Source organism: Mugil cephalus, chromosome 14, assembly GCF_022458985.1.
Source record: "Mugil cephalus isolate CIBA_MC_2020 chromosome 14, CIBA_Mcephalus_1.1, whole genome shotgun sequence".
NCBI lineage: Eukaryota > Metazoa > Chordata > Actinopteri > Mugiliformes > Mugilidae > Mugil > Mugil cephalus.
Genome location: NC_061783.1, coordinates 12,625,991 through 12,642,266, shown reverse-complemented (window position 1 = coordinate 12,642,266; position 16,276 = coordinate 12,625,991). Strand labels below are relative to the sequence as shown.

Here is a 16,276-nt window from a genome sequence, read left to right as displayed (position 1 = left end):
ATTATTACACAGGATGTTACAATCCCCTGTGCCAAGATCTGAGACAAAACACATTTGGAAGCCCAATCCAACTGAAAACCAACCGGCAGGCTAGCAGTCAGCTACCAGCTAGCAACCAACAAGAAAGAAGACGCCAGCTAACTAGCCTAGCCAGCGGCAGTAGGCAGTATTGTGGCACATCATTGGGGTTTTTAAGTGGGAACCTCCCTTCACCGATGTTTCATTAACTTAGGCCCACGACACCTCAAGAAGACTGAACAGTGACTTCCAGCGTTCTGGAGTCACCCCCCTACATGTTGTCACCACACAACCGCGTGATTTTAAACCACAGAGATTAGCTTAGCCTGTTTTTACTGCTATTCAACAAAATACACAATTACAGACCTGCCAACCTTGGCAAAGTATTTTGACTTGTGTCGTGTGGTGAATAGGTCTTAGATCACTAACATGATGAAAAAAAGTTTGCATTTTTGGAACAGCATCTACACTGGCCACAACCTTTGAGTGTTTTTTGTCTTTGACGTGGTGTCGACAGTCTGTAACGCACACACAAACTTGTTCATAGTTTTTATTTTGACTGGTTTAGACAACTAACCTTTTGACCTGATGTTAAAATATAATGTGCAATGCACAGCCTGGGCAACATGAACACTGAACAGTAAAATTCAAAGTAAACCTACTTACATTATATGTGTGTTTATAAGAGCTGATAGCCACAAATTAACAGCATCCAATTATTTCATTAAAATTGTAATAATTTATTTTGTCAAATGCAACAGATATTTTTTTATTTTCAAGAATGTGATAATTAAATTGACATAGGCACACATCACAGGCCTAATTCATTTATTACCTGCAGCTCCCTGGTGGATTATGTCCACGTCATAATTGCACACTGTACAAAATGGCATGATGTGGGATTTTTGACGGTTGCAGGCATGGTCACTGATCTTTATATTTTTTTCCCAAATACCTCTGGGGGACGTGGACCCTCTGCTTTTAGGACGGCCTGCTGCCCTGTCCCTCCCTGTCATCACTGTCTGCCACAGTGGGAGGGTTGTTGCTGCAAGATTTGTGTCACGTGTTTAAACTGTAGAAATAATCCCATCCCTCCTTATATACGAAAACGTTATTAACGGTACACATTTGACAAAAGACTCACATGACTACGATGATTGGTTGAAAGTGCTTCACCACCACACGGCTGCATCTGTGCTGTCAGACATGAGTACGTGCAAATTTTTAACAGCACTCACAGACGTCAGCGGCTTTTTGAGTAGTTTTAAAGAGCAGTAGGAAACACTATGTAGTTTAACCTTGTGGCAAACCTGACTTCATGTGAAGATCACACTTGTCTGTTGAACACTTCAGTTCAACAGAGGTTTAAAACTGCTAATTTTTGTCAGATGCATTTCTGTGCGAGGTAGAAATCTGCATACAATTAAAATGCAACATCAAATAAAGATCTGAACCAAAAGTTGTAACAAAATCTGACAGATTTTATTTTCTCTTTCATAAATAACACTGAACAAGCAACGTACAGTGATAAATAACAATATTTATACACTGTAAAATTCTCTGTATTACAAAATACAGTATATGTGTAATGCACTTGATACAGATGGGGAAGTATTGCATTTCATAGCACCAGACGTGACCCTCAACGTGACACTTGACGACGTGACAACAGTGCTGTCACACCGGCTTCCTCTAGAACAGTTCTGTTCATTTACATCCCAGATCCAGGTCTTACGTGGGTGTCTATGAAATATACTTCCCTTAGGAATCAGTTGTTGCATAACTATATCTAAGTTAAGTAGAGCCCACCTAGGAAGAACCAACATCTTCTGTGTTAAACAGCTAATTTCTCCACGATCTCAGGTATTTAGAGTCCTGCTGAGAGGCTAAAGTATCATGAAATGTGTCCGCGGTGGCCGATCTAGTTTCACATGTTTGATTTTTGCATTAAAAACTTCCTCTCCCATTCCGAGCAGAACGGCGTCTTGAATCACACTTTGCTTTTGGAGAGTCTCTCTGTCTTGTCGGGGGACATTTATAAAATGTCTCATGACCAAAAAAATAAATAAATAAATTTAAAAAAAAGAGGGCAAACTAAATTCATTTAGGAAGTGACAACAGGTGAGACTTTTACCTTTCAAATTTACTCAGCTTTCTTCACATAAATGTTCAATTCAAGTAAAAGGGGAAAAAAGGGGATTCATGTGAGAGGTTGATCTATAAGCAACCAATCAAAAAAAAATTTAAAAAAAGAAATTGGAGACTCTCCAAACAAAGTGCTATAAAAGCGGTTCTGCTCACAGATGTTGGTGTGTCTCGTGACATGTCTTTCACTTCACAGGCAGCGCAGACGGAGGCAGCGGGAGGTAAAAGGCAGGTTGAACACTGTAAAACAAACCTTGAGATGGTGACACTAAATCTTCAAGACGGACAGTTTTTTTTTCTTGTTGTTGTTCACTTTTGAAAGGTTTACAAACGATCTCAATCTCACACTGGGGCTGAATGAATGATTCCCTACACTTGGCTAAAGATCTTACTGGTAGGATTTTGATCATATACTGTATGTGTGTGTGTGTATATATATATATATATTTATTTATTTATTTTTTTGCTTTCGACTGTCAAACATTATTGCTGAATTCACAAAGAAAGGGGCCCTTAGATCGACATTTAGCATGAAAATAACTCTACAGCTTGTCAGAGGACTGACAGCATGGAATGTGTCTGAACAAACGTCGATTCTGGCTTTTAGAAGAAGAAGAAGAAGAATTTGTAGAAAAATGAAAAACAAGAAGTTGTGCCAGCGTTTAAGAAGAAAGAAAGAAAGAAAGAAAAACAGGCTTCTGTGGACAATTACAAGGGACGTAAAGATGGATATTTCATGTAGGAGCCCTTATTATTCCTCAACCTGTCTGAGGAGCAGCATCACAATAAAATAAAGTAAAAAGAAAAGGTAGTATCACATTCATCACTTTGTGTCCGTGTTGAGTTTGATTGTCAGCTTCTGAGACGCATCCAGTTCTTTTGTTTGTTCTTTTTTTTTTTCTTTTTAACAACCAAACCCCTTTGTTAGTTGATCTGTAAGAAAATAACGTTTTGTCTGTTGTAGTGGACTGTGCAAAAAGAACCTACAGCATGAGTTGTTGTTGTATTAAGAGCTAAGACACAAAAATATTCACAGGTAAATTAAAAAAAAAAAGAACGTGAAAGTTAAGTTAAGTAACGAGTAGCCTCAACTCAGATGGGCCCAATGTCATAATGTCTGATGAGCTCTATCAATTAATGGCACATAAAAAATAAAAGCCTCTGTATCTCATCTAGAGCACACGTCTATACCGCAAGTAAAACCTAAATAAATCACACATTTAGGTTTGTGTTATTTGTGTATGCATGAGAGCATTTCTGATTAGTTTGGTTTCAGCACTGAAGTATGACATTCATGCCACTTCGTCACCGGTCCTCGATGTATTGCACTGAATTGTCAAAATCATCATTTAAAAACAGACATGAAAAATAAATGGATAATCTCCCAATGTAGGAAAAAAAAACAAACAGCTAATGAGAACTCAGGATGAACGCTGACAGGAAAGCTTGACATCTCGGCTTCGGTTCAACGCGGTTAATCGCTCGGCGACTGAACGCGAGGCGCAGCCACGGAGCGGCCGCTCACGTCAGACGAAAAAACTTCCTGGCAGAAACATTCCTGAATTTCCTGCTGTGAAAGCTGCTCTCCACTCCAGCTGCGCTTATCAAACCTAAAGAAGCGCTGAAAACAAGAAGAGAGACCTCCACCGAAAACAAAAAAACAAAAAAAGAGAGCGAGCCCTGCTCACTGAGAGCTTCCTCCACCGTCTAAAAATAAGACACTTAAAAAAAATGACTAAAAGGTGAATGAAAGGTATTAATAATGCCCTTATTAATTATACTGTAAATGAGCACATGATGTAAACCAAAAAAAAAAAAAAAATAGAATCCCCTGAATTAAACCAAGAGTATGAGATAAAGGTGCATAGGTTGGCATTGTTTTGACACTGAAGTGGAAAATCTATTCCTTGGTTTTGCAGAAAGCTCCAGATTGCACATTCATGATGATAGCTGGCAGCTAACGCCTGGCTATGTTCTTAATGACTCACTCGCTGCACCACCTCTCATACTTCTAGACATCTCTTGTAACAGAGTTAATAAGAAATAAAACAATAATCTACCGAGACAATGTACCGTAAAAACCTTATTCCCCTGCACCGTTTCGCCAGAGGTGCGTGGTCCCACTTCTTCTGCGACGTCGCACCGGCTGGAGACGCTTCAGGCGGCCGGCCTTGAACGCGGCGCCACGACGAAGCTTGAACTCTACGCCGCCGGCTCGTTTCGGACGCAGTCTAAACTCGACCCAGTGACCGAGGCCGGGTCACACCACGTTGATGCAGTTCCCGCCGCCGGCCGTGGCCCTCTTGCTGCAGTAGGTGAAGCCGCTGTGGTTGGTGGAGGAGCCGTTCATGTGCGTCGACTTCAGCTCCATCTGGCAGGCGGCGATGGCTGCGTTGAGCTCCACCTGAGCCCGGTGCACGACGTAGAACATCAGGCCGATGCTGATGACGATCTGCGGGACAGGAGAGATGAAGAAGAAGAAGAAGTAAACATGCTGTATTCATAAGGAGGCTGGCATTTTTGTAATGGTGGTGGTACATTGACGTGCATTATAGTCAGAGCCAAAGATTTAGACTCCTAATGGACCACAAAAATATATCTTCCTTCAGAATATATTGCATTGAGAATAACACACACAGAACCACTAATATTGCCCACATAGCTCGTCTCAGATTATCTGACAATACAGATTCTTCAGATTCTAATTTAAAATCGACACATAATGAATGAAATTACTGAGAGATAGGTAAGATGATCAATAACGCTGCCATATTTCCACGGAAAATATGAAGCTACAGATCGTAGCCAGTGATCTTATCTTAAAGCTTGTCAGAACAAAATTAAGAAGTGTTTAGTTTGCACATGTTGTCTTTTTATGAAAGGCTATGTGCTTGGTTGGGAGCCAGACTCAAAATGTCAAACCATTCCAGTCGGCAGCCACTAAAAACTCTTCTATGAGCCTCAAGAGGAAACTATATATATATATCAGATTTAAAAAAAACAAACAAATGTTTGTAGTGAAAACGCACGTCCAGCTCTTCCACGTCGTTTCCCACCACGGCTTCTGTGTGTTTGCAGCCACTTGTCAATACGGCAACAGCTTTCAGTTTCAGCCTGAAACACTAATGCATCGCTAAGTGCTCCACTGACCCTTCACCTCTGACCCTTGTGAACCAGTCGGATGTTTCCCCACAGCAACCAGTGTCGATCCCCGAGGATTAAATGAAGCTGAACAGGTGTTGGAGATGTGGCAACAGCTTGAAATGTTCTCTGTGCGAGCTGCACTGAACTGTTGGAATATTTTGCATTTCTGTATGAGGCTAGGCATCGGTACTCAGGCATTTATAGACGTGAGGAGAGTGGTAGGTGTCTTGGTTTTTTCCTTAAACTGCTGAGTAGACATGACTAGGTAAAGATGGATACAGTTATGCAGTAACAAAACATTTCAGATTGTTGAGGGTGTGTGTATCATGTTTATCTAACGCCCTACAGCATCATTATGTACATATCGTTCTCGGAACGGAGGAACAGGTTTGTCACCTGCTGTCCCCCGTGACATTTTTTTCTCTTACTGGTAGCATTACTATTAATTATTTAGATGGGATTACAGGAACCCTGACGTTAACGGCTCAACTCTCAGAACCAGGTGGACAGCAGCAGGCTCCGTGCCAGAGGCCTCCTGAGTCCAATCAACGACAACTATGTTTTTCTCCGAACCTTTTCAATGCTCCTGTAAATCGTGTAACTGGTTAAGGTTGGCCATCTACTCTAGCTCACGGCTTATACATGCATCATTAGCTCGTGTGTAAAGGGATTGCGACACAACTCTCACCGAGGCAAACCATGACACGAAAGCATGCTTCAACACATTTGGTGAATGTGTTACCGTTGCTACTAATGAGGAGAAGAACAAGCTCTGGAGTTGGGAAGGAAATTTATACACACACTTTTTGAGTTTTGATACAAAACAAATTTTTAAGATCAGTTAAAAGCCAGAATGCGGAATCCAGCCTTTAACAACATTTTAATAAACTTGTGCTCACCTGCAGGCTAAAGACAAAGTAGCCGCTGACGCTTTGCTCAGCGATGACGTCCTCCATGGTGCGGAGCGTGGTGCCCAGGTAGGAGTTGAGAAGCTGTGTGGGCAGCAGACCCACGGAGGAGGCCACCAGGTAGTTTGGCAAGGACACATCTGTGATCTTCAAACAGAAGGAGCGAGTAGAAAGATGTTTAACAGGAGATCAGTGATTATTCTTTATTTTATCTGCGTCGACTATTGAAATCGGCCTGTGGAGCTCACACACATTCACTTCTCTTGTACCACATATATATTTGCATGCATATATTTAGCACATCCCGGTTGTTGTAAATAAGCTGCAGATTGAATGCAGCCACTGTGTGAAGGGCCAGTTCCTTTGTAGTGCATTGTTGCTGACATTCAAAGAATTAAACTTAAGCTAAACCTTCATATTACATATTAATCTGCTGCTTTTAGAAATCAACGCTGCGCTCCACCCAGTCATCCATCACAAAAGCTCTGGTATGAGTCCAGAAGTCCAGAAACACCCACACAGCCGCTCGAGTGATTCATGTGTCTTCAGCTGAGACTATCTGGTATGTGGTATCTGGTAGTACGTATGTTCTCTGGGGCCACATCATGATTCCTTCTCTGGCTGACTTCACTTTAATGCAGCAACAAAAAAAAAAATAAAATAAATAAACATTTTATTTTAAAGATCCCGGTGGCACACAAAGCACAATTTGTAACGTCTATTGAACCACCTAAATATAAACAAGTGTCTGTGCTGCCGTCACCCCTGATCCCTTGACTAAGTGATGACATAAGCCGATGTGTGTGTGTGCGTGTGTGTGTGTGCATGTGCTGTCTGTAGGAGGATGTGACCTTGGCACTGTGCATACCGTGACTACGCTGTGGCTGATAGCAGCGTGTCGGAGGCTACAGCTCATTTGCTGCAAGACACAGCTTGTGCCAAAACGTTATCAGGGCTCGAGAACATTTATGTTGCATCCAGGAACCTTACGGCGACAAATCCCAAATCGTCTGTTGTTATCACACAGATAAAACCTGGGTAACTGCACGTAACGCTGATATTATCAAAACCTGGTTAATCAAGCTCATGTTGTTTTAAGACTATTTTTATTTGCCTTCCTCTGAACGTTTCGCTGGGCTCCTCCCCTGTTATCATGTAACAGGCCCTTCTCCTTGAAGGACTGCCACTGATGGGTCCACGCTATGTGTCAACACAATCAAAACGCCTTCAGCTGATCTCTGAGACGTGCGAGAGCCACAGAAGCACAGGAATGCAGTCTCCTTCTCTCAGCTGCCATCCCTTGAACTACCAGGCACACAAGTCTTCTTCCCGACCAAGCATTTACGGCATGCAGCTGTCTTACGCAACAAAGAAAGGGCTCGACGTCTTCTGATAACAGCGCAGAAAATGTGAAACCCCTTGCTGCTCCCACAAGACTGTATTCAGATGATCTTTAAATTCAAGCGGAAATTCACCTCCACGTTTGACCCCGTTTACTCAGAACAGGTCTGAGTTTGTGTTCAAACAAAACCTTAAGTAGGGTATCTCCACCGCATAGTAAATTTCAGGACTGCTGATGTGAAGCTGTTTACGTTTTTATCTGGCCACACTTGAAACGATAAAACACTGGGTGTAATTAATAGCGGCACAAGCATGTTTTTCTTGTAGTTAAGAGTCCTATAAATCACAGGGAGAATTCCCCATTTGCCTCATCAGCTCGTCGTGACGGCAGAGGGATGAAACCAGGCTAGTGAGCAGCGGCAAGAGGCGAAAAGCTGTAATAAAACACACGAGGAGGGCTGGATACGTCCTCAAAACATTTTTCCCTGCGCCGACCCATTGTTTTGCTAACAGCTGCAGTGTCTGTGACGTTTTAGGTTACCCGCTATAATGTAGCACCGTCCACTTCAGCAGAAACAAGCAGGGCAGGGAGGGGGGTCAGTGAAATGTAGCCTTACCCATAAAAAGTGCTTACCAAGGGCAGAGCAGACAGCACATAATTCCACCGTGAGCCTACTATGGACTACAAGTAGCCACCTATGGCTACTTGAACTCTTTACTGTTGAGAGGACCGTGAAGATACGACGTCAGCTCGGTTTAGTAATGAGCCTCCAGGTGAGATTGATTGCAAACTCTACAGTTACAGCCGAGTCTGAAAACCCCCGGGGGCTGGGGAGTGGTAATGTAGCACAGGAGTCAGGTAGAGAGGAGGATACAGTTTACCAGCCGGCTACTGGCACGACTGAGTCCAACTGGAACAGGTTCACAGAGGTGTGTTATAGGTACAGGAGGGCAGCGAAAATCTAATAAAATCCACAGGTCGCCCACTAAGATTGTATGCTGTGTTACTTATTAACAGCTCCAGCAGTTATGCATAAAAGTCATCATTCATGTGGAGTCTGCTCTGGATAAGTTCCATTGGGAAGTGATTATGCACAAGCAAATATCTACCGGAGCAATTAAGTAGTTTGTGCGGTTTATGTAAGAGCAAAAGAGTAACAGCAACGTTATTTGAATGCTGTGGAGTTTAATTCGTTGCTCAGACTGGTGTTAACACTAACCAATTGTTTACAGATATTTTAATCTCAATATTGGTTGAAACACAGTAGATCCTAGCGTTTTACCAGATTTGACCTGGCTAAGCTAATGTGTTGTCTTCAAATCTGTAAACCTAAAGTCACAGAGAATGGTCCAAAAATAGAAAATACCCAGTGAGCAGGAGTTGTGTGGACGAAAATATCTCGTTGATGTGAGAGGTCAGAGGAGAACAGGCTGACTGGTTTCAAAAGCTAAGAACGGGAAACTGACACTACAGTTGGCACAGGCTCACCACAATCGGACAATAGCAGATTAGAAAAACGCTGCCTGGTCTGAAGAGTCTCGATTTCAGCTGAGATATTCGGATGTCAGGGTCAGAATTGGGCGTAAACAACATGAAAGCACGGATCCATCCTGAACCGTATCAACGGTTCAGGATGGTGATATTTTCTTGGCACACTTTGGGCCCCTCAGTACAAACTGATGATGGTTTAAATGCCACAGCCTACCTGAGTATTGTTGCTGACCATGTCCATCCCTTTATGACCACAGTGTACCATCTTCTGACGGCTACTTCCAGCAGGATAATGCACCATGTCACAAAGCTCATATCATCTCAAACTGGTTTCTTGAACATGACAATGAGTTGACTGTACTCCAACAGCCTTCAAAGTCACCAGATCTCAATCATCAATAGAGCACCTTTGGGATGTGGTGGTACGGGAGATTGTCATCATAGATGTGCAGCCGACAAATCTGCAACAACTATGAGATGCTATCATGTCAATGTGGACCAAAATCTCTGAGGAATGTTTCCAACACCTTGCTGAAAGTATGAAACGTAGAATTAAGGCAGTTCTGAAGGTAAAAGGGGGTCCAACCTCTTACTAGTAAGGTGTACCTAATAAAGTGGCCGGTGAGTGTATGTTAAAAGCAAACAGCTGTCATAAGTAACCCTGTGAAATATGGCAGATGCTATGTCAAAGTTACAGGCCTTTTGTTTGCTTCCACACGTAGATAAAACCCAGAGCAAGCTCCAAACCAGTATTTCACAAGGGCGTCAATTAACTCATCTTGTAGTTTGACCCTGACGCACCGACCCATAGCATGCGCCACTGTGCCAGGAGATGAGTGACACAGAGTAAACAGTCGACCCGGTTGACTTTTGGCACCTCACGTTTGCGTATGCAGAGCGGGAACAGTGAGATCACGTTGAACCATCGAAAAGTGATCCTGCCAAGAGAGGATTGTTTCAACCTTTGGACAGGGAGCTATATCCAAACTACGGAGCCTAAAGTATGACCCAGTGAAAAACAGAAGCCATTTAAGTCAGTCAGGCAAACGAAAGCCATCTGTTAGGCTTGTGGTGTGTGTTCTCCTCAACGGCCTAAGGTCAGGTAATACATCACTATTTGGCATTACCACTTCTTTTAGACTAAACATGGAGCTTAAATCTAATCCTACATTTATTTCACAGCAGTAATTCCAGAGTATTCATCACACACATGAACTCTCACTTATTCATGGTGTTTTTGTCCATCTCAAAGTCCCTGTCCATCATAGCTCACCAGTGAAGTCCAATGGCCCAAGCATTTGAATATGAGATGCTTCTCAAATGTCAAACTATCAGTCAAGTGTAGGGGAAAAAAAAAAAAAAAAAAAAAAAAAAACGCCTGCAGAGATTCGAGTATCTACAAGTCAGCTGATTCTCAGAACGACCTTATCTCATTATTACCTAATTGCAATTGTCACTTGTCCACGGGGTCATTTCGAGGAATAACTGGACAGATATGTTTAGGTAATACTAGTATCAAAGTCTGTGATGACGAAATGTTTACCCACAGACTTTCTTTGAGACAATGGTGGTGTGTACTTTAATAATTTTAGATACAGAATTAAAGCATATTGACAAGAGATGGAAGCTAGACAGAAAAGTTGCACCAAAACACACTAATACGGCCACATAATCCAATTCATAGAGGTACATCTTTTATTTCTAATTCTGTCAAGATTAAAATGCTTGACAGTCAACCATTGTCAATCTATTGTAGTGTTGGATAGGTCCCAACATTTCAACCGGGTTCACAAGACTGTGTTTATTGTACGGTGGTTATGCGTGTGTGTACTGAACTATTTAAAGTGAAAGCCAAATTCATCTCCATATAGCTGAGAAATGTCAAAGTAAATCAATCAACCTCCAACACCAACTGGTTTTTCACCATATAATTACTGAGCTTGTGAAAGACGTTTACATGATGTTGATTTTTTTTTTCTTTCCATTTCCTGCCTCAGGCCTGTTCGTAAACTCCTTCATGCTCTAAGCTATAAATGACTGTCAAGCTCCCCACTTTGCACGTTTGTGCTACTGTTGGTCTCGCCTTTAACAGAAACGTCATTCCATTCTCGTCTGAAGTTTTTCCGCAGACGCAACTGTAGTTTCTCAAAATAGTGTATAAAACATTGCATGTCAGTAGTTTTAAAATGTGAATCATGGATTGGAAAACAAGTTTATTTATGTTTCACTAGGTAAAACTCCCCAACTTAAAAAGAAGGAACTGATCTTTTTTGTCGTATTCCTTTTTAGTCACCGTTTTTATGCCAAGTGCATTAGTTTTAATATAAAATTACAGGGTTATTAGTCTCAGGATATTGTGATGTGACATGTGAATAATGAAGTGAGAAATGTTTTTTTCTTTCTTTTTGCATCTGTTTGCCTGAAACCATTTCTGGAGCCCTAGTGGCTCCGGGTTCAAGATCGCCCTCGGGTTGTCATACTACATTAACTGTTCGATTATAATTGGCATAATAATATTCATATTATTCTAATAGATTCCATGCTGAGTGACCTCCTGGATGATCTTCTCCAACACAGTAACAGATCCCACAGGCCTTTATCATTTGGGGGGTATCAATGAGTTGAGAAGGGTAATCAGTGGCTATAAAATATTCATGACACGTATGAAGGTCAAGGGCCTCAGGTTAAGTGTAGGAGTGCAACCGAAAGCAATATCCTCACACACTTCATAATTTAAGTTGCATGATGCTTATTGCTTTGACCAACCACTTCACACTTACCTTACAAAATAACGTCTACAGCTAACATTACATTAACATTACTACATGTTAATAAAAATGTAAAAAAAGACTCTGATCTACTTCACAGGAGAGCCACCTCCATCTGAAAGAGAAATGAGTTTCACGTCTCTGGGGCCTAGCCTCATTTCCTCTATTCAACTGTGTTTTGCCTCTAACACTGAAGTAACAGGTCAACTATTACGTTCAGTGTCTAAAATTCAGTCATGATGGTGCCTCCTGACTGGTTTGTTCTGGCTGGTTCTGATTTCCCTCGAGTGTGAGTTGGCCCAGCAATAAGAATGTGGCTTCCTTCTAAAACCAGAAAGGTCACGGGTTCAATTGTCAGGAGTGAAAGTGATTTGCTGAAGCGTTCTCCGGCGGGATAATGAGCTCCCGGCTGGTCCACAGCTCCTCTGACCTTTCTACTGAAACCCGTGAGTTTACAATGTGCTTTACATGTCTGTCTAATATGAAGAAGGAATTGGATTTTCATACTCACCGAGAAAACTGCATTTTGGACTCCAAAAGGTATGGGGGTGAGTCTCGCTAAGGCCACAATTTTAAGTCCACTTCCTCCCTCCACCACTCTTATGACAGCGCTGAGCTGTTCACTGTTCCCAACTTTGTTCAGCACCCACTCAGTCAACAGTCGCTTGCACACCAGGTGTGCCACAAAGGTCCCTATTAAAACTCCCACCATGACTAGTCCCATTCCCAGCACAAAGCCGTAGAGGTAGCCAGCTGCCACATTGAGAACAATATATCCCCATCCGCACGGGAACGACACAACAATCAAGCCAACTATAAACAGCATGGCTCCGACGAGGCTGTCCAAGCTCTCCACCCAGAGCAGGAGATCCTTGAGGTATTGGCGCACCAGGGCAACCGAGGAAAAGCAAACAGCAGTCAGGATACATGCCAGCAGGGCGCTCTTGAAACAAAAGGTGGTGATACAGCACGGGTGTCTGAACTCTCCGCTGCCGGTGAAGGTCGCCGCTCCCGCGTCGCCGACCGCCTCGGGGTCACCGTCCGACTTGCCCAGGCCAGACGCTCGCTCGTCGAAGGCGCTGCATATCAGGATGTCGATTTTGTCACACTCCTCTGTGGCCGTCCTCTGCAGCCAGCGATTCAGCTGAATCTGCGTCTTGCCCACCGCGTGCTTCACGAGCTTGGTGAAAAGCTGCAGGGTCGTGGCCCCTGACATTGACATGTTGGCCCCAAACAGACAATGGGGACCGGGCGGCAGGCCTCGGATGACCTGTCCCACGTAGAGATAGCTGTGATGTGAGGTTTCTGAACAGTCTTTACATCCAGCGCAGGTCCATGTCTCGCAGTGTTGATCTGTGGAGTATTTATAGCTTTGAAGAAGATGGATTCAGCAGAGGCAATCCATTGCTCTGCTAGTCAAAAAAAAAAAAAAAAAAATCACTATGTTTATCTTATCTCGGGTACACCAGCTGGACAAAGTGCCAGTACAATGACTTAAAGTTGCCAGTTTTGTAGTCACCGTCTGAAACACTCGCCATACTCAGAGTTATCATCACTCAGCTCAGGACAAGGTTGAGTCAATAGATGAAGGGAGCTGAGAGGGCGGGACAGAGGTGACAAGGAGAGAAGCTGTGCATCAACATTAACTTTTATACCTCCCCTTCTACTCCCATCCAGCTAACGTCCACACGCCAGCACAAATCACTGCAGGGCTAACTTACTCCCCGTCGTTAGCTATCTAGCTCGCTGCGTGGATAAAGTCCGACGCTGCATTTCACAGACTAAATCACCGTAGTTCTCTTTCAGCTCAGCCTCCCCCGGACACCGCAGCGGAAAACAGGACGCAAGGCTCGGACACGAACTCCCGGGCTGCTGCTCCTTCTCCTCTCTCGTCTCGGTGTTGTCGTTTCTGCCGTCGCCCTCCGTCCACGGTGGTTGTCGCCGCTGAAGCCTTTCATTTCATACCCACCGACCACTGTTTGTGTCCCAGAATGCCAAGTAACCCCACCGCATGTGACCGAGCGCTGGACGACGTCGGCCAATCAGGACGCTTCGATTGTTATCGCGAGGCTTCGCGTTGTTTCGAGACAAGCCGTGTTTGTTTTTGATCAATTACCCTGCGTGGTTTCTGCTGTCAGCCACCGTGCTGCTGCCACATAAGCAGGATGAGCTCACTCTGCCATGCCATGGTCCGGTTTATTCCTCCGTCATTTATCTATTAATAAATAATAACGGTAAACTGCAACACGAGAAGGAGAGGCAGTTTTCCAAGTGGGTTTCCAAAAGGTACAAACACTGCATTATAGCATACATTCAAAAATTAAACTTGAGTAAAAAGTCGCCTAAAATAAAAAAGGGGAAACAGTTTGAGTTCGATTATAATGCATTTACAGTTATTTGAAGCTGAATTTGAAGCCACCTTGAATATTTTTTCAAGCTACATGTTATGTATGTACTTTCCATCACATGACCATGCTGACATTATCAGGATTGAAAAGGGGATAAATATCTATCTATCTATCTATCTATCTATCTATCTATCTATCTATCTATCTATCTATCTATCTATCTATCTATCTATCTAGTCACATGCAGTCTAAAGAAAGTAAGAGATCAGCTAGGGTAAAGTTTAAATCCAAGCCCATGTTAAGACATCGACAGTGCAAATGTAAACTTGCAAACAGATAAAGAAACAAATAACTAGCTTTTATTAATTATAGCATATCAGAGAATTATACTATTGTGCGAAGATATATCAGGGTACATGGAATCTGGACCTCAGTCGAGAGCCCAATGATGTTTTGTTTCATAAATTGAAGCAAATCAATGCATACAAGTAATTCCTATATGTAAAGTATTTTTTTAAAAAGTATATATTATGTTTCCATTCAGAGCATTTTATTTTCATATAATTGTTGCTGCTGAATTATTTATATAACAAATTAACATGTTAGTAGAATTATAATTTGTAGGTTGTTGCATTAGAGATAATGTTTAACTGCATTGTTTAACATATGGTATAACCTCTCCTATTTAATCTACATTTGTGCTCCAGTATTATTCTATATTTAGGATTTAAGCACATAGTATAGTAAGGGAGCCTGAAGGGGATCTCCTTGTTTGGCATGCTTAGCATAAATTCATAGAGGGGAGTGAAGCAGACAATGTGTGCATTCATGCATCTACGGCTGCTCATCGCCTGGATCTCCCAGCTGTGGTTGAAGAGCGCCTTTAGGACACAGTCCTCAAAAAAAAAACTCATCGTTCTGCCTCTCTGCTCCTTTTAAAGCTGTCTAACCAAAGCTGTGGACTAACGATTACGTCAAGTCCACTTTTTAATCATTCTAAATGACTTGTGGTCGTGTGTTGTCAAATCGCTCCACTAGATGGAGGTGTTGCACAGTTTTACGATCACTTCACCGTTATCTCACAATGCAATTTAAGTTGAGGGAGTTCAAATTACCAGAATTACTTCAGAGCAACGTATAACGTATTTATCGGTGAGTAATAGGGGGCTTTGGGAGTCTTTGTTTCAGTAGTAGTTGTTGTTGTTATAGGAAATCATTAAATCAAAAACTTTAAACTGATCAAGTACAAATTTGCAATCGTTAAGAGACTGATCAGAGTTATCTTTCAATTCAAAAGTGTCTCTGTCTAATGACTGAGATCACATTTTAGATTCGGATTTAGTGCTTAAAGCTGTTGTCAGAGTATAGAGTATCTTTTACAAAGCACAAAGCTTTGAGTGATCAGTCACTAAATGTTTTGTTTTTTATTTGTCTGTTATATTTTTTTATTTTTATTTTTTGCGCAACCTTTTTAAAAATGCAAAAGACTGCGAAATACATACAAGTATCAAGACAGACAGAGGCGCCCAGCACATTTCAGGACGTTTGGTGATTTATCTTTCAAAACAAAAGCGTGTAACCTACATTTCATATTTAGTCGCAGATACATGTATGTGTGTAGGCTTGATTCAAAACACAGCGACAGAATGACGAGACGAAAATTGGATTTTAATGCACGGGCAAACAGGCTTGCAGGAAATGTTACTTTTCTCGTGGGCGTCTTTAAAAAAATTCATATCAAACTGTGCCATTTTATTTTGGAAGTCACGGCTTATTCCGTCTCACTTTGCAGCAGCTCGGAGCAGAGACAGTGATCATATAAGAGGTCCTAAGCGACACATTCCTCTGCAGTTTACAAGTGAAGCTACGCTGTGGATGATGGATTGTTCAGAGGAGGTTCAGTCTGTGTCCGAGGAGCCCAGCGCTCAAATGGAGATTAAAAAGGGAATGTCAATCTTCATTGATGTAAGTATATATATATATATTTTTTATCTTTATTAACAGTTGTGCTCACACTCTAGTATTAGATCTCAAATTTTACATTTAACTGAAATAAACTTATGCATAATGATGTTTATTTAATTATCATATTGTTTCCCCCTGTGTAACTAT

The 16,276-nt window shown here is 42.1% G+C and overlaps 2 protein-coding genes across 2 annotated transcripts in view; one reads left to right on the top strand and one right to left on the bottom strand.

Annotated features, from left to right (window-relative positions):
• Window positions 1–1,478: 1,478 nt before the first annotated feature.
• On the bottom strand, window positions 1,479–13,814 carry tmem64 (transmembrane protein 64). The gene is made up of 3 exons (XM_047605670.1): window positions 12,328–13,814; window positions 6,207–6,362; window positions 1,479–4,615 (listed from the first exon to the last, which is right to left on the bottom strand). The coding sequence occupies exons 1-3, from the start codon at window positions 13,036–13,038 to the stop codon at window positions 4,424–4,426; spliced, it is 1,059 nt and encodes a 352-aa protein (XP_047461626.1). The 5' UTR covers window positions 13,039–13,814; the 3' UTR covers window positions 1,479–4,423.
• A 2,161-nt stretch (window positions 13,815–15,975) lies between these two features.
• necab1 (N-terminal EF-hand calcium binding protein 1) overlaps window positions 15,976–16,276 on the top strand; it is a 30,789-nt gene continuing 30,488 nt past the window's right edge. Inside the window, exon 1 of the mRNA XM_047605198.1 lies at window positions 15,976–16,129. Within this exon, the coding sequence (XP_047461154.1) occupies window positions 16,040–16,129 (90 nt within the window). The 5' untranslated portion in view covers window positions 15,976–16,039. The remainder of the gene's footprint in view (window positions 16,130–16,276) is intronic.

Coding starts and splice junctions, on each gene's coding strand:
- tmem64 (XM_047605670.1), bottom strand. CDS start 13,038: ATGTCAATGTCAGGGGCCACGACCCTGCAGCTTTTCACCAAGCTCGTG. Junction 6,363..12,327: donor TCCAAAATGCAGTTTTCTCG/GTGAGTATGAAA, acceptor TTCTGTTTGAAG/ATCACAGATGTGTCCTTGCC. Junction 4,616..6,206: donor ACTTTGTCTTTAGCCTGCAG/GTGAGCACAAGT, acceptor CCTGTCCCGCAG/ATCGTCATCAGCATCGGCCT.